This window comes from Platalea leucorodia (assembly GCF_965183815.1).
Source record: "Platalea leucorodia genome assembly, chromosome: 33".
NCBI classification, from domain to species: domain Eukaryota; kingdom Metazoa; phylum Chordata; class Aves; order Pelecaniformes; family Threskiornithidae; genus Platalea; species Platalea leucorodia.
In genome coordinates, this window is record NC_138855.1 from 305,156 (window position 1) to 329,673 (window position 24,518).

General features: G+C 74.0%; 3 protein-coding genes across 3 annotated transcripts; 2 read left to right on the forward strand and 1 right to left on the reverse strand.

The window, feature by feature from the left end:
• Positions 1-2,381: 2,381 nt before the first annotated feature.
• Positions 2,382-16,986, forward strand: ATP2B3 (ATPase plasma membrane Ca2+ transporting 3; the record flags this gene model as incomplete). The annotated part of the gene is given in 22 exon segments (XM_082334328.1): positions 2,382-2,559; positions 3,158-3,355; positions 3,828-4,085; positions 4,221-4,346; positions 4,428-4,556; positions 4,807-4,848; positions 4,944-5,108; positions 5,222-5,436; positions 6,112-6,354; positions 7,187-7,428; positions 7,521-7,755; positions 8,724-8,903; positions 9,579-9,666; positions 9,797-9,903; positions 10,206-10,397; positions 10,479-10,692; positions 11,164-11,375; positions 12,081-12,188; positions 13,584-13,769; positions 16,665-16,860; positions 16,863-16,906; positions 16,954-16,986. Coding segments are annotated over 22 exon segments (3,591 nt in total).
• A 66-nt stretch (positions 16,987-17,052) lies between these two features.
• Positions 17,053-20,229, reverse strand: CCNQ (cyclin Q; the record flags this gene model as incomplete). The annotated part of the gene is made up of 6 exons (XM_082334329.1): positions 20,163-20,229; positions 19,683-19,782; positions 19,412-19,598; positions 18,388-18,520; positions 17,392-17,613; positions 17,053-17,310 (listed from the first exon to the last, which is right to left on the reverse strand). The coding sequence occupies exons 2-6, from the start codon at positions 19,774-19,776 to the stop codon at positions 17,053-17,055; spliced, it is 894 nt and encodes a 297-aa protein (XP_082190455.1). The 5' UTR covers positions 19,777-19,782; positions 20,163-20,229.
• Positions 20,230-20,567: 338 nt separating this feature from the next.
• Positions 20,568-23,765, forward strand: HAUS7 (HAUS augmin like complex subunit 7; the record flags this gene model as incomplete). Its single annotated transcript, XM_082334330.1, has 10 exons — positions 20,568-20,609; positions 21,016-21,131; positions 21,226-21,293; positions 21,370-21,431; positions 21,519-21,616; positions 21,696-21,827; positions 21,902-21,980; positions 22,051-22,266; positions 23,496-23,577; positions 23,695-23,765. 10 exons carry the CDS (start codon positions 20,568-20,570, stop codon positions 23,763-23,765), a joined length of 966 nt encoding a protein of 321 aa, XP_082190456.1.
• Between the last annotated feature and the right edge of the window lie 753 nt (positions 23,766-24,518).

The window sequence follows — 24,518 nt, forward strand, 5'->3', positions numbered from 1 at the left end:
CGGCCTGGGGGGGGAGGGGGGGTCCCCGGGGGAGCGCCCGTGCGGCGGGGCACGCGCGCGTGCGAGCGCGGCTCGGGATAGCGGCGCGCGTGCAAGGGCGCACACGCGCGTGCGAGCGCGCCCGGGGCGCGCGGGGGTGCAGGCGCGCGGGCGGCGCGTGCCAGCGCGTCAAGGGCACGCGGGCGCGCGAGGGCGGCGCAGGTGCGCGCGAGCGCGTCGAGCACACGCGTGTGCAAGCCTGCCGGCGGGGGCGCGCGGGCGGCACACGCGTGTGCAAGCGCGCCGGGCCCCGCGCTCTCGCACGTGGGGGGCGGTTGTGTAAGCGGGCGGGGGTCCCCCCTCCCCCCCCCGCACACGCGTGTGCCCGGCCGGGGGCGGGGTTTGCACACGCGTGTGCACACCCCCCCCCCCCCCCCCGTTGCGGGGCCGGGGGCGCCCCGCCCCCCCTTTGGCGCAGTCCTCGCGCGCCCGCCGCAGGGCCGGGGGCGGGGCCGTGCCGCGCTGGCCCCGCCCCCGCCCGCCGCTCATTGGCTGCCGCGGCGGGACGGACGGGCGGGGGGGCGGGGCGGAGGGGGGCGGGGGGGACTGGGGTTTACTGGGGGAACTGGGAGTTACTGGGGATGAGTGAGGGCATCGTGCAGTGGGAGGTGCTGGGGGAGCTGGGAGCTGCTGGGGTTTACTGGGGGAACTGGGAACTGCTGGGGTTTACTGGGGGAACTGGGAACTGCTGGGGTTTACTGGGGGAACTGGGAACTGCTGGGATTTACTGGTGGAACTGGGAGTTGCTGGGGTTTACTGGGTGAACTTGGAGTTGCTGGGAATGATTGAGGGAATTGTGGAGTGGGAGTTACTGGGGGAACTGGGAACTGAGAGTTGCTGGGGGAACTGGGAGTTATTGGGGATGATTGAGGGAATTGTGGAGTAGAGTTACTGGGGGAACTGGGAACGGCTGGGATTTACTGGGGAATTGTGGACTGGGAGCTACTGGGGAACTGGAGAGAGAGAGTGTAGGAAGGCAGAGTTACTAAGCAGACTGGGAGCTGCTGGGTGTTACTGGGGGAACTGGGAGTTGCTGGGGGGGTGACTGACAGAGTAATGAACTGGGGGTTACTGGGACTTACTGAGGCAACTGGGAGTTACTGGAAATAACTGAGGATTGTGTGCTGGGGGAACTGGACAGAAAGAGTGTTTCAGAGAAGACTGGGAGTTACTGGCGTTTGCCGAGGGAACTGGGAATTACTGGGATGACTGGGAGTTAGTGGGAGTTTCTGCAGGGACTGGGAATTGCTGGGGGGACTGGGAGCTGCTGGGATTTGCTGAGGGAGCTCTGGGAGGCCTTCACTGGGGGCACCGATCACCGGGGGAACTGGGAGTTACTGGGAGAGCTGGGGGCACCGGCGGTTTCTGGGGGGACGGGGCTGCTGGGGGGGGCACTGGGAGGCGGTGGCGGGGGGGGACCGGTCCCCGCGGGTGACGGCCCTGTCCCCAGGTGTGGCCCGGGCAGGGGGGGCGCCCGCCCCTGACCCCGGCGCCGTCCATGGCCTGGCCCCACCGCGGGGGCGAGCGAGCAGCCAGGGGGGGCCCCCCGGCATGACCCCCCCCGGGCCCCGCCACCGTCACCGCTGAGCAGGTGAGGCGGCCCCGAGTCGCGTCCCGCGGCCCCAGCGATGCCCCTGGGCCCTAACGATGTCCCCCGGCCCCCAAGGATGTCCCTTGTCCCCAGCGACGTCCCCGAGTCGTGTCCCGTGTCCCTAATGATGCCCCTGGGCCCTAACGATGTCCCCCAGCCCCCAAGGATGTCCCGTGTCCCTAATGATGCCCCTGGGCCCTAACGATGTTCCCAACGATGTCCCTGGTCCCTAATGCTGTCCCCCAGCCCCCAAGGATGTCCCGTGTCCCTAACGATGTCCCCGAGTCACTTCCCGTGTCCCTAATGATGCCCCTGGTCCCTAACGATGTCCCCCAGCCCCCAAGGATGTCCCTTGTCCCTAATGATGTCCCCAAATCGTGTCCCCTGTCCCCAACAATGCCCCTTGTCCCCAACGACGTCCCTGAGTCACGTCCCGTGTCCCCAGTGATGCCCCTGGGCCCTAATGATGTCTCCAAGGTGCATCTCACGTCCCTAACGACGTCCCCAACAGCGTCCCTTGTCCCTAACGAGGTCCCCAATTACATCGTTTGTCCCTAGCGATGTCCCCAAGTTGTGTCCTTTGTCCCTAACGCTGTCCCCCAGCCCCCAGCGCTGCCCCCCAGCCGCGTGCCGCGTCCCCAGCGCTCTCCCCGCCTCCCCACCCCTGTCCCCGTGCCCCCCCCGCGCTGCCCCCGTCCCCTTCGCGCCCCCCCACCGTGCCGCGTCCCCGTCCCCGCAGGCCGCCGGCGCCATGGGGGACCTGGCCAACAGCGCGGGGGAGGCCGGCCCCGGGGGGGGCTTCGGCTGCAGCCTGGCGGAGCTGCGGGCGCTGATGGAGCTGCGCGGCGCCGAGGCCCTGCTGAAGGTGCAGGAGGCCTACGGGGACGTCCACGGGCTCTGCCGCCGCCTCCGCACCTCGCCCACCGACGGTAACGCCACCCCGGGACCCCCAGGGACCCCCCCCGTCCCCTAGAGACCCCCTGGGACCCCTCAGGGACCCCCAGAGGTCTCCCCAGCATCTAGGGACGCCCCTGGGACCTCCCAGGGACCCCCCCCGTTCCATTCAGGGACCTCCCTGCGCCCCAGGGCCCCCCAAGAGACCTCACCGTGCCCCCAGGGACCCCCAGAAACCTTCTGGGACCCCAGGGACCCCCCCAGAGTCCTCCCTGTCCTCTAGGGACCCCCCCAGAGACCTCTATGGACCCCGTAGAGACCCCCCCCGGTCCCTTGGGACCCCTCAGGGACCCCTAGGGGTCCCCCCGTCCCCTCAGGGACCCCCCAGGGGCCTCATTGTCCTCTAGGGCCCCCCCGAGACCCCTCAGGGACCCCCAAGGGTCCCCCCCGTCCCCTCAGGGCCCCCCCAGGGGCCTCACTGTCCCCTCAGGGACCCCCCCAGGGTCCCCCCTGTCCCCTAGGCCCCCCCCCCCCCCTGCGAGCTGGCCGCCCCCTGGGGACCCCAGCGGGGGTGAGGGGGGCCGGGGGACACCCCCGACGTGGGGGGACCCAGGCGTGCGGGCGCCCCCCCAGGGCTGTCGGAGGGGGCGGCGGAGCTGGAGCGGCGGCGCCAGGTCTTCGGCCAGAACTGGATCCCCCCGAAGCGCCCCAAGACCTTCGCGGAGCTGGTGTGGGAGGCGCTGCAGGACGTCACCCTCATCATCCTCGAGGTGGCCGCCGTCGTCTCCCTGGGGCTCTCCTTCTACGCGCCCCCCAGCGGGGACACCGAAGGTGGGGGGCGCCGGCGGCGGGGGGGCCTCGGGGGACGCCAAAGGTGGGGAGCCTGGGGGGGGCCGGGGGGGCCCGGCGGCGGGGGACAGGGACGCTGTCCCGGCGTCCCCGGCGTCCCCGCTTCCCCATCGCGTCGTTGCTCCCGCCCCGCTGTCCCCTGCGCCCCGTCCCCACCCCACCGCGTCCCCCGTCCCTTGGCTCGCCCCGTCCCCCCCCGTCCCCGTCTTTCGGTCCCACCCCATCGCCAACGTCCCCGTCCCCGTGCTGGCACTGTCCCCGCGTCACCCCGTCCTGGCCTGATGTCACCCCGGTGTCCTCCACGTCCCCATCCTGCCCTGGCGTCATCCCCACGTCCCCATCTGCGGGCTGATGCCATCCCCACGTCCCCCGTGTCCCCGTCCCGCTGCCACCCCCGTGTCCCGACGCCGTCCCCGCGTCCCCGCCGGTGACCTGACGCCTCCCCCCCCCCCAGTCTGCGGCCACGCCTCGGGGGGCGCGGAGGACGAGGGGGAGGCGGAGGCCGGCTGGATCGAGGGGGCGGCCATCCTGCTGTCGGTGGCCTGCGTCGTCCTCGTCACCGCCTTCAACGACTGGAGCAAGGAGCGCCAGTTCCGGGGGCTGCAGAGCCGCATCGAGCAGGAGCAGCGCTTCACCGTCGTGCGCCACGGCCGCCAGGCCCAGGTCCCCGTCGCCGAGCTGGTGGTGGGCGACGTCGCCCAGGTCAAGTACGGTGAGCGAGGGGGGCGCGGCGGGGCGCCGGGGGCGCGGGCAGCCCCGACGCCGGGGCGGACGGGCGCGGCGGGGCGCGGGCAGCCCCGACGCCGGGGCGGACGGGCGCGGCGGGGTGACGCAGCCCCCCTCGCAGGCGACCTGCTGCCGGCTGACGGCATCCTGATCCAAGGCAACGACCTGAAGATCGACGAGAGCGCGCTGACGGGGGAGTCCGACCACGTCCGCAAGTCGGTCGACAAGGACCCCATGCTGCTCTCGGGTGAGGCGGGGGGCGGCCGGGGGCATCTGGGGGGCCGGGGGGTCCCCGCTGTGACCCCCGGCGTCCCCCCACCCCGCGCAGGCACCCACGTCATGGAGGGCTCGGGGAAGATGGTGGTGACAGCCGTGGGGGTCAACTCGCAGACCGGCATCATCTTCACCCTGCTGGGCGCCGGCGGGGAGGAGGAGGAGGAGAAGAAGGAGAAGAAAGGTGGGCGCCCGGCCCCCCGTCCCTCTGTCCCCACGTCCGTCCCGCCGTCCCTCTCGCCTCTGGCCTCCGCGTGGGCTCCGTCCCCTCGCGTCCGTGTCCTGGGGGTTGGGAGCGGGGTGACCCCGCGTGGACGCTGGACTGGCCAGGGTTTGGGCTGGCGTGGGGGGCGCCGGGGGGGTCCCCAACCCCATCCTCCCCCCCCCTCGCGTCTCGTCCCGTCTGACGCCGTCCGTCCGTCCTTCTGCCGCAGGGAAGCCCCAGGACGGCACGGTGGAGAACCTGCAGAGCAAAGGTGCGCCGGGGTCCCTCGCCGGGGCGGGGGGACGCGCCCGGACCCCCGCGCGTGCCCCCCTCCCCGCGCCGACGGGGCCGTGTCGCTGTCCCCAGCCAAGAAGCAGGACGGGGCGGTGGCGATGGAGATGCAGCCGCTGAAGAGCGCGGAGGGCGGGGACGTGGAGGAGCGGGAGCGGAAGCGGAGCGGCGGCCCCAAGAAGGAGAAGTCGGTGCTGCAGGGCAAGCTCACCAAGCTGGCCGTGCAGATCGGCAAGGCAGGTGGGCGCCCGGACGCCGGGGACCCCCGGGGCGGCGGGGACGGGGGGCGTCCCCCCGCGTCGCCCCCTCCCTCCTCCCGCGCCTGGCGGGTGCCTGAGGGCGCTGTGCGGCAGGGCTGGTGATGTCGGCGGTGACGGTGATCATCCTGGTGCTCTACTTCGTCATCGAGACCTTCGTGGTGGAGGGCCGGCCCTGGCTGGCCGAGTGCACCCCCGTCTACGTCCAGTACTGGGTCAAGTTCTTCATCATCGGCGTCACCGTCCTGGTGGTGGCCGTCCCCGAGGGGCTGCCGCTGGCCGTCACCATCTCCCTCGCCTACTCCGTCAAGGTCAGGCCCTCCCAGCGCCCCCGTCCGTCTGTCCTCAGAGCTCCTCCATCCTCAAAGCTCCTCCATCCGTCTGTCCCGGCGTAGCTCTGTCTGTCCTCCACGCTTCTGCCCGTCCCCATCCCTCTGTCTGCCCGTCCCCCGGCTCTTCTGTCCTGCTCCTCCGTCCCTCCTTCTGCCCTCAAAGCTTGTCTGTCCATCTGTCCCTCTGTCTGTCCTCTAAGCTCCCGCTTGTTTTCTCTGTCTGTCTGCCAAGCTCTTCTGTCCGTCTGCTCTTCCATCCCTTCGTCTGTCCGTCCTCGACGCTTGTCTGTCCGTCCTCGACGCTTGTCTGTCCCACCGTAGATCCCTCCCTCTGTCCCTTCTCCGTCCCTGTTTATTCCTGTCCGCCGTCCAAGACGGCCCATCTGTCCACCATTCCCTCTGTCTGTCCGTCCTCCACGTCCGCCCAGCCATTTCCCCGGTCCCTCTGCCTCTCCTCCAAGCTCCTCTCCATCCGTCTGCCCGTCCGTCTGTCCCTCTGCCCCTCGGACTCCCCCAGGCCCACCTCCCCATCTCCAGACCTCTCTGTCCGTCCGTCCCCGAGCCCATCCCTCCGTCCTCCCGTCCCCGGGCCCTCTGCCGCCGCCGCGTCCCCCCCGCCGCGCCCCCATCTCCGCCGTCGTCCCCCCACCCCAGAAAATGATGCGGGACAACAACCTGGTGCGCCACCTGGACGCCTGCGAGACGATGGGCAACGCCACGGCCATCTGCTCCGACAAGACGGGGACGCTGACCACCAACCGCATGACGGTGGTGCAGGCCTTCCTGGGGGACACCCACTTCCGCGCCCCCCCCGACCCCGCCGCCGTCGCCCCCCGCACCCTCGACCTCCTCGTCCAGGCCATCGCCATCAACAGCGCCTACACCACCAAGATCCTGGTGAGGGGACGGCGGGGATGGGGACGGGGGCACCCCCGAGACCCCCGGGGAGGGGCTGAGGCCAACGCTGGGGGGGCTCTGGGCCCCCCGGGGGGGTGGGATGCTGGGGGGGGTCACTCCGCGCCCCCAGGGACCCCTCTTTGACCCCGCTCTCTGCTCTCTGCCCCAATGGCCCTTCTCTGTCCCCATGCCTGTCCCCCCGACCCCGTATCTGTCCCCGTTATCCCCATATCCCCCCCGACCCCCATGTCTGTCCCCCTGACCCCCATATCCACCCCCGACCCCCATGTCTGTCCCCCCGACCCCCATATCCACCCCTGCTGCCCCATCTCTGTCCCCCCGACCCCCATATCCACCCCTGCTGCCCCATCTCTGTCCCCCCGACCCCCATATCCACCCCGGCTGCCCCATCTCTGTCCCCCCGACCCCCATATCCACCCCCGACCCCCATGTCTGTCCCCCCGACCCCCATATCCACCCCGGCTGCCCCATCTCTGTCCCCCTGACCCCCATATCCACCCCTGCTGCCCCATCTCTGTCCCCCTGACCCCATCTCTGTCCCCCTGACCCCCATGTCTGTCCCCCCGACCCCCATATCCACCCCTGCTGCCCCATATCTGTCCCCTGACCCCTATAACTGTCCCCTGACCCCTATAACTGTCCCCTGACCCCATCTCTGTCCCCCCGACCCCTGTATCCACCCCTGCTGCCCCGTATGACCCCAAACCTGCCCCTCTCACCCCCTACCTGCCCCATTCCCGCCCCTGCCGCCCCACCTCTGTCCCCCCCTTGCCCCCTCCCTGTCCCCTTCCCGCCCCCCCGCGGCCCCCAGCCCCCCGAGACGGCGGGGGGGCTGCCGCGGCAGGTGGGGAACAAGACGGAGTGCGCGCTGCTGGGGCTGGTGCTGGCGCTGCGGCGGGACTACGAGGCGGTGCGGGCGCAGGTCCCCGAGGAGCGGCTCTACAAGGTCTACACCTTCAACTCCGTCCGCAAGTCCATGAGCACCGTCACCCGCCTGCCCGCCGGCGGCTTCCGCCTCTACAGCAAGGGCGCCTCCGAGATCCTCCTGCGCAGGTGAGGGGTCCGCGCCCCAAAAGGGCCCCGGGGACCCCCCGGGGGCGGGGACGCTCGGGGGCAGCCCCCCCACGGAGCCCCGGTGCCCGCAGGTGCTGCGCCATCCTGGGGGGCGGCGGGGAGGCGCGGGCCTTCGGGCCGCGGGACCGGGAGGACGTGGTGCGGAAGGTGGTGGAGCCGATGGCGGCGGCCGGGCTGCGCACCCTGGTCCTGGCCTTCCGCGACTTCCCCCCCGTCCCCGAGCCCCCCTGGGACGACGAGGCCGCCATCGTGGGCGAGCTCACCTGCATCGCCGTCGTCGGCATCGAGGACCCCGTGCGCCCCGAGGTGCGGGGAGGGTGGGGGGACGTGGGGACACGGGGGGGACATGGGGACACGGCACTTTGGGGAGACAGGGGACGTGGGGGACACGGGGGGGACACGGGGACACGGCACTTTGGGGGGACAGGGGACGTGGGGGACACGTGGGGGACATGGGGACACGGGGGGGACACGGGGACACGGCACTTTGGGGGGACAGGGGACGTGGGGACACGTGGGGGACACGGGGACACGGCACTTTGGGGGGACAGGGGACGTGGGGACACGTGGGGGACATGGGGACACGGGGACACGGCACTTTGGGGAGACAGGGGACGTGGGGGACACGGGGGGGACATGGGGACACGGCACTTTGGGGGGACAGCGGATGTGGGGACACGTGGGGGACACGGGGACACGGCATTTTGGGGGGACAGGGGACGTGGGGACACGTGGGGGACACGGGGACACGGCACCTTGGGGGACAGGGGACGTGGGGACACGGGGACACGGCACTTTGGGGGACAGGGGACATGGGGACATGTGGGGGACACGGCATTTTGGGGGGACAGGGGACGTGGGGACACGTGGGGGACACGGGGACACAGCATTTTGGGGGGACAGGGGACATGGGGATGGGGGGACACGGGGACACGGCACTTTGGGGGGACAGGGGACGTGGGGACACGTGGGGACACGGGGACACGGCACTTTGGGGGGACAGGGGACATGGGGATGGGGGGACACGGGGACACGGCACTTTGGGGGGACAGGGGACATGGGGACACGGAGGACGGGGGGAGGTGGGGGGCATGGGGACACACAGGGAGCAATGGGTGGCCGCAGAGGGACGTGAGGACGCGCAGGGGACGTGGGGGACGCAGGGCGTCGGGGGGACACAAGGACGTGGGGACACGTTGGGGACACGCTGGGGACGCGGGGACGGGGCGGGACGCGGGGTCGGGGGGTGCCCGACCGCCCCGGGGTGCCGGCAGGTGCCGGAGGCCATCCGGAAGTGCCAGCGGGCCGGCATCACGGTGCGGATGGTGACGGGGGACAACCTGAACACGGCGCGGGCCATCGCGGCCAAGTGCGGCATCCTGCCCGCCGGCGAGGACTGGCTCTGCCTGGAGGGGAAGGAGTTCAACCGCCGCATCCGCAACGAGAAGGGGGAGGTACGGGGGCAGCGCGGCAGCCCTCTGGGATGGACTGGGAGCACTGGGATGGACTGGGGGGCGCTGGGGCAAGCCCCTGGCATGGACTGGGGGGCACTGGGATAGACTGGGAGGCACTGGGAGAAGACCCTGGGATGGATTGGGGGATACTTGGATGATTGGGGGGCACTGGGATGGACTGGGAGGCACTGGGAGAAGACCCTGGGATGGATTGGGGGACACTTGGATGATTGGGGGGCACTAGGATAGACTGGGAGGCACTGGGAGAAGACCCTGGGATGGATTGGGGGATACTTGGATGATTGGGGGGCACTGGGATGGACTGGGAGGCACTGGGAGAAGACCCTGGGATGGATTGGGGGACACTTGGATGATTGGGGGGCACTGGGATGGACTGGGAGGCACTGGGAGAAGACCCTGGGATGGATTGGGGGACACTTGGATGATTGGGGGGCACTGGGATGGACTGGGAGGCACTGGGAGAGACTGAGGGGGGAGGAATTGGGTAAGGATTGGGGTCCGGGGGGGGGCTAAGGGTCACCGGGGCCCTGGCCCATGGGGCTGCCCCACAGGTGGGGGGCGGGGGGGGGGGGATGGCCTGGGGGGCGGGGGGGGGGGTCAGGCGGCCCCGGGGGGGCAGCGGGGGGCTCACCCCCCCCCCCCGTGCCCCCCCAGATCGAGCAGGAGCGCCTCGACAAGGTCTGGCCCAAGCTGCGGGTCCTGGCGCGGTCGTCGCCCACCGACAAGCACACCCTGGTCAAAGGTGGGGTGCGGGGGGCATTTGGGGTGGAAGGGGAGCGTTTAGGGGTGCAGGGGGGAACCTGGGGGGTGTTGAGGGGGGCTTTGGGGGTGCCCAGAGGCCGGTCGGGGTCCCCACCGCCCCCCGTCCCCAGGGATCATCGACAGCACCATCGGGGACCAGCGGCAGGTGGTGGCCGTCACGGGGGACGGCACCAACGACGGCCCCGCGCTCAAGAAGGCCGACGTGGGCTTCGCCATGGTAACCCGCCCCCCCAAAACGGGGGTCCCCGGCCCCCCCAGACCCTCCCTGCCCCCCTCAGGGGGTCCCCCAAATCCCTCTCGGGGGTCCGTGGTCGTAGGGCACCTCCTCGTTCCTGCCCCAGTGTCCCCCAGTTGCCCCCGTCTCCATCCGGGGGGGGGGTCCCTGGGGCCCCCAACCCCTTCCCATCCCCGTCTCGGGGACCCCCAGACCCCCGCTTCCGCCCCAGGAGACCCGGCGGCCCTCCCCCTCCCGCCTGGGGCTGCCCCCGCTTCCCCTCGCCCACCCTCGGGTCTCCCCAGGGCATCGCGGGGACGGACGTGGCCAAGGAGGCGTCCGACATCATCCTGACGGACGACAACTTCTCCAGCATCGTCAAGGCGGTGATGTGGGGCCGCAACGTCTACGACAGCATCTCCAAGTTCCTCCAGTTCCAGCTGACCGTCAACGTGGTGGCCGTGGTGGTGGCCTTCACCGGGGCCTGCATCACCCAGGTGGGGCGCGCGGGGCGGCGGGGGCGGCGGCGGGGCGGAGGGGGAGACGGACGCCGTCCGCCTGTCCCGCCGCCCCCGCAGGACTCCCCGCTGAAGGCCGTGCAGATGCTGTGGGTCAACCTCATCATGGACACCTTCGCCTCGCTGGCGCTGGCCACCGAGCCGCCCACCGAGGCCCTGCTGCTGCGCAAGCCCTACGGCCGCAACAAGCCCCTCATCTCCCGCACCATGCTGAAGAACATCCTGGGCCACGCCGCCTACCAGCTCGTCATCATCTTCACCCTCCTCTTCGTCGGTGCGTGGACGTGGGGCCCGCCGCGCCGGGGAACCCCTGGGAGGCGTGGGGAGAGGTCCCACGCCCGTGGCCGCGTCCCCGAGGGGGTCCCACGCCCCACGGGAGGTGTCAGGGGGGGTCCCACGCCCCCCAGGAGATGTCGGGGGGGTCCCACGCCCCACAGGAGATGTTGGGGAGGTCCCACACCCCCCAGGGGATGTCGGGGGGGGGGGTCCCACGCCCCCCAGGAGATGTCGGGGGGGTCCCACGCCCCACGGGAGATGTCGGGGGGGGTCCCACGCCCCACGGGAGATGTGGGGGGGGTCCCACACCCCACAGGAGATGTCAGGGGGGGTCCCACGCCCCCCAGGAGATGTCGGGGGGGGTCCTTCAGCCGCGGCCGTGTCCCCCGTCCCAAGGCAGGCTGCGAGCAGCCGGGGGCGCGTCGCGGGCGGCGGCGGCCCCCCCCGGCTGATGTGGCCCCCCCGGCAGGGGAGGTCTTCTTCGACATCGACAGCGGGCGCAACGCCCCCCTGCACGCGCCGCCCTCGGAGCACTACACCATCATCTTCAACACCTTCGTCATGATGCAGCTCTTCAACGAGATCAACGCCCGCAAGATCCACGGCGAGCGGAACGTCTTCGACGGCATCTTCGCCAACCCCATCTTCTGCTCCATCGTCCTGGGCACCTTCGCCATCCAGGTGGGGCGCGGCGGGGTCGGGGGGGGGACGCCCCGGCACGGGGGGGGGGGGACGTGGGGACGCCCTGACGCGGAGGGGACCGGTGGGGACCTCGTCGTCCTCTCCGTTGGCCGTCCCGGTGGGCTGGGGCGACCCACGGGGACCCACGGGGACCCCCAGGGACCCCCAGATATGGAGGGGACCCGTAGAGACCCCATGGGGACCCAGAGGGACCCCCAGATGTGGAGGGGACCTACAGAGACCCCTGGGGACCCCCAAATGTGGAGGGGACCCCCAGAGACCCCATGGGGTCCCAGAGGGACCCCCAGATATGGAGGGGACCCGTAGAGACCCCTGGGGACCCCCAAATGTTGGAGGGGACCCCCAGAGACCCCATGGGGACCCCCAGACCCTTGGGGATGCTGGACAGAGGGGGGGGGGCCCCCAGGGACCCCCAGGCATGGAGGGGCCCCCAGGGGGGCCGTGGGGGGCCACGGGGACCCCAGAGGGACCCCGTCACCCATGGGGACCCCATAGGGACCCCCAGCAGTTCCAGGCACCCCATAAGGGACCCCCCTCACCCATGGGGACCCCCAGCAGCCTGTGGGGTCCCCCCCAGCACCCGTGGGCACCCCCCGGCTTGGGGGGAGGAGCCCCCCTCTCCCCAGGGGGACCCCAGCCCCCTGCGGGGTCCCCCCGCCCCCCGCTGAGCCCCCGTCCCCCCAGATCGTCATCGTGCAGTTCGGGGGGAAGCCCTTCAGCTGCTCCCCCCTCAGCGCCGAGCAGTGGCTGTGGTGCCTCTTCGTGGGGCTGGGCGAGCTCGTCTGGGGGCAGGTACGGACCCGGCCCGGGACCCCCGCCCCACAGCGCCCCCCGGGACCTTGGGGACCCCCGCCCCACGGGGACCCCGCCCCACAGCGCCCCCCGGGACCTTGGGGACCCCCGCCCCACGGGGACCCCGCCCCACAGCGCCCCCCGGGGACCTTGGGGACCCCCGCCCCACGGGGACCCCGCCCCACAGCGCCCCCCGGGACCTTGGGGACCCCCGCCCCACGGGGACCCCGCCCCACAGCGCCCCCCGGGACCTTGGGGACCCCCGCCCCACGGGGACCCCTGCCCCACAGCGCCCCACGGGGACCCCCCGCCCCACAGCGCCCCCCGGGGACCTTGGGGACCCCCGCCCCACGGGGACCCCGCCCCACAGCGCCCCCCGGGGACCTTGGGGACCCCCGCCCCACGGGGACCCCTGCCCCACAGCGCCCCCCGGGACCTTGGGGACCCCTGCTCCACGGGGACCCCCGCCCCACAGCGCCCCCCGCCCCACAGCGCCCCCCCGGGACCTTGGGGACCCCCGCCCCACGGGGACCCCGCCCCACAGCGCCCCCGGGACCTTGGGGACCCCCGCCCCACGGGGACCCCCGCCCCACAGCGCCCCCCGGGACCTTGGGGACCCCTGCTCCACGGGGACCCCCGCCCCACAGCGCCCCCCGGGACCTTGGGGACCCCCGCCCCACGGGGACCCCTGCCCCACAGCGCCCCCGGGACCTTGGGGACCCCCGCCCCACGGGGACCCCCGCCCCACAGCGCCCCCCGGGACCTTGGGGACCCCCACCCCACGGGGACCCCGCCCCACAGCGCCCCCTGGGACCTTGGGGACCCCCGCCCCACGGGGACCCCCGCCCCACAGCGCCCCCCGGGACCTTGGGGACCCCTGCTCCACGGGGAACCCCCGCCCCACAGCGCCCCCCGGGGACCTTGGGGACCCCCGCCCCACGGGGACCCCCACCCCACACCGCCCCCCGCCCCACAGCGCCCCTGGGGACCTTGGGGACCCCCGCCCCACGGGGACCCCTGCCCCACAGCGCCCCTGGGGACCTTGGGGACCCCCGCCCCACGGGGACCCCCACCCCACACTGCCCCCCGCCCCACAGCGCCCCCCGGGGACCTTGGGGACCCCCACCCCACGGGGAACCCCCGCCCCACAGCGCCCCCGGGGACCCCCGCCCCACACTGCCCCCCGCCCCACAGCGCCCCCCGGGGACCCCCTGCCCTACGGGGACCCCCGCCCCATGAGGACCTTGGCCCCCCCCTCGTCACCCCCTAAGGGGGCGGGGGACGGCGCTGCGCCCCCCCCCTTGCCCTCGTTAGCTGCCGGCGCTGCCTGGGCTGGTTAATTAACGGCCGGGCTGGGCGGGGCCGGCCCTCATTCCCCGCCCCCACCCTGCCCAGGTGATGGTGTGGGTGCCCGGGGGGCGGCTGCGGTGCCCCGGGGCGGGGCCGGGCGGGGCCGGGCGGCGGCCGGCGGCGGCGGCGGAGGAGGAGGAGGAGGAGGAGGAGGAGGTGGACGCGGCCGAGCGGGAGCTGCGGCGGGGGCAGGTGCTCTGGGTGCGCGGCCTCAACCGCATCCAGACCCAGGTGGGCGCCACGACCCCCGACCCCCGACCCCTGACCCCGGCCGACGCGGGGAGACCCCCAGGGCTCCGCCCCCCTTCATCCCTGACCCTTCACCCCTGACCTCAGACCTCTGACCCTTCACCTCTGACCCTATGGACCCTCTGACCCTTCCTCTTTGACCCTATGGACCCCCCTGACCCTTTACCTCTGACCCTTTACCTCTGACCCTTCAGCCCTGACCCTACGGACCCCCTGACCCTTCATCTCTGACCCTTCACCCCTGACCTCAGACCTCTGACCCTTCACCTCTGACCCTATGGACCCCCTGACCCTTCATCTCTGACCCTTCACCCCTGACCTCAGACCTCTGACCCTTCACCTCTGACCCTATGGACCCCCTGACCCTTCATCTCTGACCCTTCACCCCTGACCTCAGACCTCTGACCCTTCACCTCTGACCCTACGGATCCCCTGACCCTTCATCTCTGACCCTTCACCTCTGACCACGTGGACCTCTTGACCTTTGATCTTTGACCCCCTGTGAACCCCCCCCAAGTTCGGAGCCTGCCCTAGATGGACCCCTGACCCTAAGGGTCACCTATAGCCCTGACCTCTGACCCTGAAGGTACCCCTATAGTCCCTAAGGGTCCCCTATAGCCCTGACCTTTGACCCCTGACCCTAAGGGTCCCCTATAGCCCTGACCCCTGACCTTGAAGGCACCCCTATAGTCCCTAAGGGTCCCCTATAGCCCTGACCTTTGACCCCTGGCCCTAAGGGTCCCCTATAGCCCTGACCCCTGACCTTGAAGGCACCCCTATAGTCCCTAAGGGTCCCCTATAGCCCTGACCTTTGACCCCTGGCCCTAAGGGTCCCCTATAGCCCTGACCCCTGACCTTGAAGGCACCCCTATAGTCCCTAAGGGTCCCCTATAGCCCTGACCTTTGACCCCTGACCCTAAGGGTCCCCTATAGCCCTGACCTTTGACCCCTGACCCTCAAGCTCTGCCCCCATGAGAACCCCCCCACCCCCTGCCAGCACCGTGACCCCTGACCTCTGACCCTGTGGGCCCCCTGACCCCCCCCCCCAGGGCTCTGCCCCCCAGTGCCCCCAGTGCCCCCCGGGGCGCTGACCCCTCTCTTCTCTCCCGCAGATGGCCGTGGCCGTGGCCGTGGCCACCTTCAAGAGGAGCGGCTCCCTGCGGGGGGGCCCCCGCCCCCCCTCGTCCGGCCTCGGCCCCGCCACCCCCCGCCCGTGAGCACCCCAGGCACCCCCCACCCCCAGGGACCCCCCCAGTGGCCAGGGACCCCCCCCAAGGACCCCTCAGCCCACAGGGACCCCCCCCCAAGGACCCCCCACCCCAGGGACCCCCCCCCAATGGCCAGGGACCCCCCCAAGGACCCCCCACCCCCAGGGACCCCCCCAATGGCCAGGGACCCCCCCAAGGACCCCCCACCCCCAGGGACCCCCCCAATGGCCAGGGACCCCCCCAAAGACCCCTCAGCCCCCAGGGACCCCCCCCCAATGGCCAGGGACCCCCCCAAAGACCCCCCCGGCCCCCAGGGACCCCCCCAATGACCAGGGACCCCCCCAAAGGCCCCCCAGCCCCCAGGGACCCCCCCCCAATGGCCAGGGATCCCCCCAATGGCCAGGGACCCCCCCAAAGACCCCCCCGGCCCCCAGGGACCCCCCCCAATGGCCAGGGACCCCCCCAAAGACCCCCCAGCCCCCAGGGACCCCCCCAATGGCCAGGGACCCCCCCAAAGACCCCCCCGGCCCCCAGGGACCCCCCCAATGACCAGGGACCCCCCCAAAGGCCCCCCAGCCCCCAGGGACCCCCCCCAATGGCCAGGGACCCCCCCAAAGACCCCCCCGGCCCCCAGGGACCCCCCCAATGACCAGGGACCCCCCCCAAGGACCCCCCAGCCCCCAGGGATCCCCCCCAATGGTCAGGGACCCCCCCCAAGGACCCCCCACCCCCAGGGACCCCCCCCCCAATGGCCAGGGACCCCCCCAAAGACCCCCCACCCCCAGGGACCCCCCCCCCAATGGCCAGGGACCCCCCCAAGGACCCCCCACCCCTAAGGACCCCCCCCAAATGGCCAGGGGCACCCCCAGGACCCCCCCCGGCCCCCCACCACTGAGCCCCCCCCCAGCCCAAGCCCCTTGCCCCCCCCGCCCCCCCGTTTCCCCCCCCCCTCGTCCCCACTCATTTCCCCCCCAGTCCCTATTTTGGGGGGGCACTCCCATAGCTGGGACCCCCTGAGGGTGGGGGGGCCCTATGTCCCGGGGGGGGTCTCATGGGGGGGCCTGGGGGTTTGGGGGGGGCCCCATCTCCCTGGGGGGGGGGGGTGTCTCATGGGGGGGTCTCCTGATGGGTTGGGGGGGCCCCCCTGTCCCTGGGGGGGTCTCATAGGGGAGCCTGGGGGTTTGGGGGGGCCCCCCTGTCCTGGGGGGGGGGTCTCATGGGGGGGTTTGGGGGGGGCCCCATCTCCCTGGGGGGGGTCTCGTGGGGGAGCCTGGGGGTTGGGGGGGCCCCCCTGTCCCGGGGGGGGTCTCATGGGGGGCTTTGGGGGGGCCCCCATGTCCCGGGGGGGGGGTCTCATGGGGGGGTTTGGGGGGGGCCCCATCTCCCTGGGGGGGGTCTCGTGGGGGAGCCTGGGGGTTGGGGGGGCCCCCCTGTCCCGGGGGGGGGTCTCATGGGGGGCTTTGGGGGTTTTGGGGGGGCCCCCATGTCCCGGGGGGGGGTCTCATGGGGGGGTCTCCTGATGGGTTGGGGGGGCCCTGTCCCTGTGGGGGGGCTGGGGGACACCCGGGGTGATTTGGGGGGGGGGTCTCATGGAGGGGGGGTTGGGGGGTCCCGGGGGGTCTGACGGGGGGGGCCCCTCGGGGCGCCCCCGCTGACCCCCGCCCCCCAGATGCGGGTGGTGCGGGCCTTCCGTAGCTCGCTGGGGGGGCCCCCCCCGCGCCCCGAGGCCCGGCCCGGCCCCCCCCCGGGCCCCCCCGCCCCCCCCGGGCTGCTCTTCGGGGAGGCGCGGGACATCCCCCTCATCGACGACACCGACGCCGAGAGCGAGGCCCCCCCCAACCGCAACAACAACCACCCCCCCCGCGGCGCCCCCCCCGGCCGCCTCCACAGCCTGGAGACCTCGCTCTAGGGGCGGGCGGGCGGGCGGGCGGACGGACGGACAGACGCCCCCCCATAAGCCATGTTTACCCGCGGGGGGGCCCCCGGGCTGACCCCCCCCCTCCCCGCGGCACCGGGAGGCGCGGGGGGGGGGGGGGCGCGTTTTAATTTATTCCGATTTAATGTATGTAATTATTTATTGGGGGGGGGAGCGCACCGGGGCGTGCGCGCCCCCCCCCGTCGCGGGGCCGGCGGTAATTAAACACGTTACGGAGCGGGCGGCTGCGGGGGGGTCCGTCTGTCCGTCCGTCCGTCGGTCGGTCGGTCAGTCGCCCGGGGGGGGGGTCGCCCCCCACCTGGGTGTCGAGGCCGTAGAGCCCCAGCAGCTCCCGCTCGATCTCCTCCAGCTCCTCGGGGCCCAGCCCCGGGCTCAGCACCTGGGGGGGGGGGCGGCCCCGTTACCCCCCCCCGTTACCCCCCCGTTACCCCCCCCCCCCCGCCGTGCCCCCCGCCCTTACCTGCCACCATCGCGGGGGGGTCCCCGGGGGGGCCGGGCGGCCGCAGAGCGCCAGGGCCAGGTGGAGGGCGGCGGCGGCCAGGTGCTGGGGGGGGTGGCGCAGCCCCAGCCCCCCCGCCGCCCCGTCCCGCACCAGCGCCCAGGAGACCCCCGGCACCCGCGGGTGCCCCCAGCCCCCCCGCCGCCCCCAGCGCCCCAGCGCCAGCAGGTACTGAGCCAGGTACTGCGGGGGGGGAGGGGGGGCGTCAGGGACCCCCGCCGCGGCACCCCGGGGGGCCCGGGGGGGTCCCGGGGGCATTAGAGGGGGTCCATGGGGGTCCAAGGGGCATTGGGGGGGGTCCCAGAGGCATTGGGGGGGAGCCATGGGGGTCCCAGGGGCATCGGGGGGGGTCCCGGGGGCATTAGAGGGGGTCCATGGGGGTCCAAGGGGCGTTAGGGGGGGGTCCCAGGGGTATTGGGGGGGGCCCTGGGGGTCCAAGGGGCATCGGGGGGGAGCCAGGGGGGTCCTGGGGGCATTGGGGGGGGCCCTGGGGCATTAGGGGGGGTCCATGGGGGTCCCAGGGGCATTGGGGGGGGCCCTGGGGTTCCAAGGGGTGTTAGGGGGGTCCCGGGGGCATTGGGGGGGATCCCAGGGGGTCCTGGGGGGGTGGGGGGGCCCACGGGGGTCCCGGGGGCATTGGGGGGGTCTCAGGGGTCCCAAGTGTGTGTGTGTGGGGGTCCCTAAAGGCACAGGGGGGTCTCTGGGGTCCCGGGGGGTCCCTAAAAGAGCATGGGGGGGTCCCTGGGGTGTGGGGGGTCCCCATGGGGGTCCCTAAGGGTAGGGGGGGGTCCCAGGGGTCCCTAAGGGCGTGCGGGGGTCCCACGGGTGCTCCCAGGGCCACTCGGGTGACGGGGGGGGGGGTCCCACGGGTGCTCCCAGCGTCTTTGGGGTCGGGGGGGCCCACGGGTGCCCGCGAGGCCTTTGGGGGTCCCGGGGGGGTCCCGGGGGGGGTCTCACCTTGTGGGGGTGGGCGACGGGGACGCGGAAGCGGAGGACGCGCAGCAGCAGCAGCTCGCACTGCAGCAGGCTGTCCCGCAGCCCCCAGAACCCCCCGTCCAGCCCCGGGGGGGGCTGCCCGGGGTGCAGGCACCTGGGGGCACCGGGGCTTGGCCTGGGGGGCTCCGGGGCCGGGGGCCCCCCGGGGTCGTACGGGGCAGGCCGGGGGGCGTTTTGGGGTGCCGGGGGGGCTCAGGGTGCCCTGAGGGTGGGTTTGGGGGTGCCCTGGGGCGGGTCAGGGTGGGTTTTGGGGTGCCGGGGGGGGTCAGGGTGCCCCAAGGGTGGGTTTGGGGGTGCCCTGGGGCGGGTCAGGGTGGGTTTTGGGGTGCTGGGGGGGGTCAGGGTGCCCCAAGGGTGGGTTTGGGGGTGCCCGGGGGGTCGGGGTGCCAGGGGGGTCAGGGTGCCCCAAGGGTGGGTTTGGGGGGTGCTGGGCGGGTCAGGGTGGGTTTTGGGGTGGCCCAGGGGCAACTGGGGGGCCCAGGGTGGGTTTTGGGGTGCCAGGGGGGTCAGGGTGCCCCAAGGGTGGGTTTTGGGGTGCCCCAGGAGCGCAGGGGGTCCAGGGCGGGTTTGGGGTGCCCCAAGGGTGGGTTTTGGGGTGTGCTGGGGGGGTCACAGTGGGTTTTGGGGTGCCCCAGGGGGGTCAGGGTGCCCCGAGGGTGGGTTTGGGGGGTGCTGGGGGGGTCAGGGTGGGTTTTAGGGTGGCCCAGGGGCAACTGGGGGGCCCAGGGCAGGTTTTGGGGTGCCTGGGTGCCCCGCGGGCGGGTCGGGGTGCCCCGAGGGTGGGTTTGGGGTGCCCCGGGGGCGAGGGGCGGGTTGGGGCTGCCCCGAGGGGGGGTTTCGGGGTGCCCCGGGGGCGAGGGGCGGGTCGGGGCTGCCCCGAGGGGGGGTTTGGGGTGCCCCGGGGGCGAGGGGCGGGTTGGGGCTGCCCCGAGGGGGGGTTTGGGGTGCCAGGGCTCCCCGCGGGGGGTCGGGGTGCCGGGGGTACCTGTGCGCCACGTTGAGGACGTCGCGGGCGCGCAGGGGGGTGCCCTGGGCCTTCCCGGCCAGGAAGAGGGCGGCGGCGGCCACCAGGTGGGGGTCGTGGGGGGCGGCGGGCCCCACCGCCCGGGCGAAGCGGTGGAAGGCGGCGCAGGCCGTGGCCAGCGCCGCCGAGCCCAGCCCCAGCTTCACGCCTGCCGGCGCCGCCGCGTCACCGTGACGTCGCCGTGACGTCGCCGTGACGTCGCGCCGCCCGCCCCGCCCCGCCCCGCCCTTACCGGCCTCCATGATGAAGCGGGCGACGCGGAAGCGGGCGCGGGCCTCGGCCCCGCCCGGCCGGGCCCCCCGCGCCTCCGCCGGCTCCAGCGCCATGGCGGCCTGCGGGGACGACAGGGCCGTGACCTCGCGCCGGGCGGCCGTGACCTCGCGTCCGGCGGCCGTGACCTCACGCCGGGGGCCGTGACCTCACGCCGGGGGCCCCCCGCGGGACGGTGCCGCCGTGTGACGGCACGGCGTCGCGACGCGGCCGCCGCCCCGCGGCGAGCCGGCGTGACCTCATCGCGGCCGGAAGCCGGCGGTGATGTCATGAGGGGGAAGGCTGCTGCCCGGCGGTGACGTCACGCAGCGCCGCCAGCCTCCCACGCGGCGGTGGCGTCACGCCCGAGTCCCCTCCCACCCCCCCCCGCCCCGCGGTTGCCGAGCAACCGGCGCCGCCCGGCCGTGACGTCACGCGCCCACGTGCCCGGCCCCGCCCTCACCCGTCGGCGGCCGCGGGGACCCGGAGGCGGCGGCGGCGGCGGCCTCGGCGCGTTCCGAGCACTTCCGGGGGCGGGGCCCCTCCGCGCAGGCGCCGCCGCGCCGCCCGCTCCCGTTGGCCGAGAGGCGGCGAGGGGCGGAGCCGGAGCGCGGGCGGCCACCAATGGCGTGGGGCGCGCGGCGCGCCCGCCCGCGGCAGGGCGGGAAGTCTCTCCATTGGCGGAGGCGGGGGCGCGCTGGCCAATGGCAGCCGGCGGGCGGGGCGGGAGGAGGAGGGCGGGGCGGGGACTGCGCAGGAGCTGCGCCGCGCGCCCGGTGGGCGGGGCCGCCCGGCGCCGCCGGCCAATCAGCGGGCGCGGCGGCGCGGCGGCGGCCAATCGGCGAGGGGCGGGCGCTCAGGGCGGGAAATGGCGGCGGCGGCGGCGGCAGCAACGCTGGAGCGGCTTGAGGTGGCGGCGGGGAGCGGGGGCTCCGGTTCCTCGGGGGGGCGGGAAGGGGGCTCGATACCTCAGGGGGCTCCGGTTCCTCAGGGGTCCCGGTTACCTCAGGGGGAGCGGGAAGGGGCTCCGGTTACCTCAGGGTCCCCGTTACCTCAGGAGAGGCGGGAGGGGGCTCCGGTTACCTCAGGGTCCCCGTTACCTCAGGAGAGGCGGGAGGGGGCTCTGGTTACCTCAGGGTCCCCGTTACCTCAGGAGAGGCGGGAGGGGGCTCCGGTTCCTCAGGGGGGGCCCGGTTACCTCAGCAGAGGCGGGAGGGGGCTCCGGTACCTCGGGGGGCCGGGCCGGGCCGTGCCAGCCCCGCGGAGCCCCGTCCGCCCCCCGGGGGTCCCTGACAGCCCGTCCCCGCTCCCCGCAGGCGCTGGCGTGCCCCTCCGTGGCGCCGCTGGTCCCGCTGGAGCCGGCCGAGGCCCTGCGGCTGCTCTGCACCCCCTCGGCCCGGCGCCTGGCCCTGCTGGAGTGGGTCTGCTCCCGGTACGGCGGCGGGGGGGGGGCTCCCCGTCCCCCACCCCCCACCCCTGCGCCCCCTCCTCACCCGCCGCCCCCCGTTACCCCCCCCTCCCCGCAGGGTGCACCCCCCCCTCGCCGCCCGCCTGGACGCCCTCCGCGATGGCCCCAAGGACGCCCGGCTTCAGGGTACGACACCCCCCAACCTGCCCCCCGCTGCCCCAGCACCTCCTTCCCGGCGCAACCAGTGCCTCTTCTCCTCCAGAACTGGCCAAACTGGGAGCCGCGCTGATGCTGTGCCGGCCTGACGACGTGGCGCTGGTGGAGGTGAGGCGGGAGCTGGGGGGTGGGGGGCCGGGGGTCAGGGGGTGCGGGGGGGGCCGGGGGGTGACCCCTGCACGCCCCCCCCCCCAGGGCACGGCCCCCCCCGAGCAGCAGCTGGAGTTCATCAGGGACCTGCTGGACGCGGCCCCCCCGCCGGGGGAGGAGAGCGGGGGCTCCCCCGAGAGCAGGTAGGGACGGCTGCGCCCCCCAGGCCCCCCCCCCGGGCACCCCCGGCCCCCCCGGCTGCCCCCCCCTTTCCCCCCCCAGGTGCAGCGCCCTGCACTGCACCGCTCAGTTCCTGTGCGAGGTGTTGGAGACCCCCGAGGGGAGGGCGGCCCTCAGCCCCCCGCATCCCCCCTCGCCACCCGCCTTCGACGACTGCGACAGCCCCCGGCCCAGGTGGGTGCGCGGGACCCCGGGCCCTTCCTCCCCCGGGGGGGCCCCGGCGGCCGGCACTGACACCCCCTCCCCAGGAGACCCCGTCCCTCGGGGCCGGAGCTGGAGGCGGCGCTGGGGGCGGCGCGGCGGCGCCTGGAGCTGCTGGAGGCGCAGGTGAGGCCGGGGGTCCCCGGGGAGGGGGCGCGGAGCCCCCCGTCCCCCTCCTGACGCCTCTCTCCCGCAGAGCCCCGAGCTGACGGGGGGGTCTCCGGGCCCGGCCCCCCCCGCCCTGCCCGCCCTGGGGGTGGCGGCGCGCGACCTCGCCGCCCTGGCCGTGGCTTTCGGGGCGATGGAGCTGCACGACCCCCGGGGTCCCCTGGCCGCGGGGGAGCCCCCCGCCCTCGCCCCCTGCGGCCCCCTGGCCCCCCCCGTCTGGCAGGGCCTGCAGCAGCTCGTCCAGGTGGGGGGGCAACCCGGGGCGCCCCACGGCTGCCGGGTGGGGGGGCACAGGCCCCCAGACATGGTCGGGTGGTTTGGGGGGTCCCTGTGCCCCATAGGGGAGAACTGGGGGGGTCCCTGTGCCCCGTAGGGGGTTGTGGGGGTCTCTGGGCCCCATAGGGGAGGACTGGGGGGGTCCCTGGGCCCCATAGGGGGTTGTGGGGGTCTCTGGGCCCCATGGGAGGGTGTTGGGGGGCATTCTGCACCCCATAGGGAGCTTGGGGGGGGGGGGGTCCCTGGGCCCGATGGGGAGGATTTAGGGGGTCCCTGGGTCACATAAGGGGTTTTGGGGGTCCCTGGGCCCCGTAGGGGAGGATTTGGGGGGTCCCTGGGTTCCATAGGGGGCTGTGGGGGACCCTGGGCCCCAACAGAAGGTGTTGGGGGGCGTCCTAGACCCCATAGGCGGTTGGGGGGGTCCCTGGGCCCTATGGGGGAGGACTGGGGGGGTCCCTGGGTCCCATAGGGGAGGATTGGGGGGTCCTATAGGGGGCTGTGGGGCTCCCTGGGCCCTATAGGGGAGGACTGGGGGGTCCTATAGGGGGCTGTGGGGGTCCCTGGGTCCCATAGGGGAGAATTGGGGGGTCCTATAGGGGGCTGTGGGGTCCCTGGGCCCTATAGGGGAGGACTGGAGGGTCCCTGGGTCCCATAGGGGAGGACTGGGGGGTCCTATAGGGGGCTGGGGGGTCCTATAGGGGGCTGTGGGGTCCCTGGGTCCCATAGGGGAGGACTTGGAGGGTCCTATAGGGGGCTGTGGGGGTCCCTGGGTCCCATAGGGGAGGACTGGGGGGTCCTATAGGGGGCTGTGGGGTCCCTGGGTCCCATAGGGGAGGACTGGGGGGTCCTATAGGGGGCTGTGGGGTCCCTGGGTCCCATAGGGGAGGACTGGGGGGTCCTATAGGGGGCTGTGGGGTCCCTGGGCCCTATAGGGGAGGACTGGGGGGTCCCTGGGTCCCATAGGGGAGGACTGGGGGGTCCTATAGGGGGCTGTGGGGGTCCCTGGGTCCCATAGGGGAGGACTGGGGGGTCCTATAGGGGGCTGTGGGGTCCCTGCGTGCCATAGGGGAGGACTGGGGGGGTCCCTGGGTCCCATAGGGGAGGACTGGGGGGTCCTATAGGGGCTTGGGGGTCCCTGTGCCCCATGGGGGGGCCCTGGGTCTGCCGGCACCCCACGGCCCCCCCGTTGCCCCCCAGAGCCTGGGGGCCGTGGCGCAGCTGGGCGAGACGGCGGCGGAGGTGACGCGGCTGGCGGGGGGCGCCCAGCACCGGGCGATGGGTGAGTGGGGGGGGGGGACACCCCAAAACCCCCCCGGGGGGGGGGGGGTTGGGGGTGGGAGTTGCGTGGGGGGGGGGCACCCATTTTTGGGGTCCGACCCCCTCTTTCTCCCCGCAGAGCGCCGGGTGGCCGCCCTGCAGCAGCGCTTCGGGGACGTCCCCGAGGCCGCGGGGCCCCCCCAGGACTGACGCCCCCCGCTGCCGCGCGCGGATTAAAGAGGTGCAGAGCGATGCTAATTGCTGCTAATTACGGGGGGGGGGGGGCGGGCGGCCCCTCGGGACCCCCCCCCCCGCCCCACGGCGGCCGCCGTGGGGCGGGGGGGGGGTCCCGAGGGGCCGCCCGGACGCCGGGGTTCTATTTTTGGCCGGGGGGGCGAGGGGGGGCCGGCGCGCTTTCGGGCCCTATATGGAAGGAGCGCCAGGGTCGGGGCCGTGTTTACACCGAACCCGCCGTGACTCAGCGCCGGGGGCCGAATTCCTGCCCGTGGCGGGGGCGGGGGGGGGGCCCTGCCCCCACCCGGGATTTCTCAATGACGTCCCTGCCCCCCCCCCCCCCCCCCCCAGATTCCTGCGGGGGTGAGATCATCGGGAGGGAGCCAGCCCGGCCCCCGGGGGCCCCCAAAACCCCGAGGGGGGCAACTGCCCCCCCCCCCCCCCCCCCCCGTGCCCCCAAACCCCCTTCCCGCGGAGCCCTGCGCGGGCGTGTCACGCGCGTGTGCGCCGCACGGCGCCCGGGCGGGCGTGTAACACACGCGGGGGAGCGACGCGGTGCCCGCACAGGCGTGTAACACGCGTGTTTGCGCGTGGGGGAGTCACAGTGCCCCGCGCAGGCGTGTAACGTGTATGTGTGGGAGCAACACGGCTCGCTACACGACACGCGTGTTACGTGTGAGAACGCGATGCTCTCCGCGGGCACGTAACACGTTTGCACGTGGGGGAGCG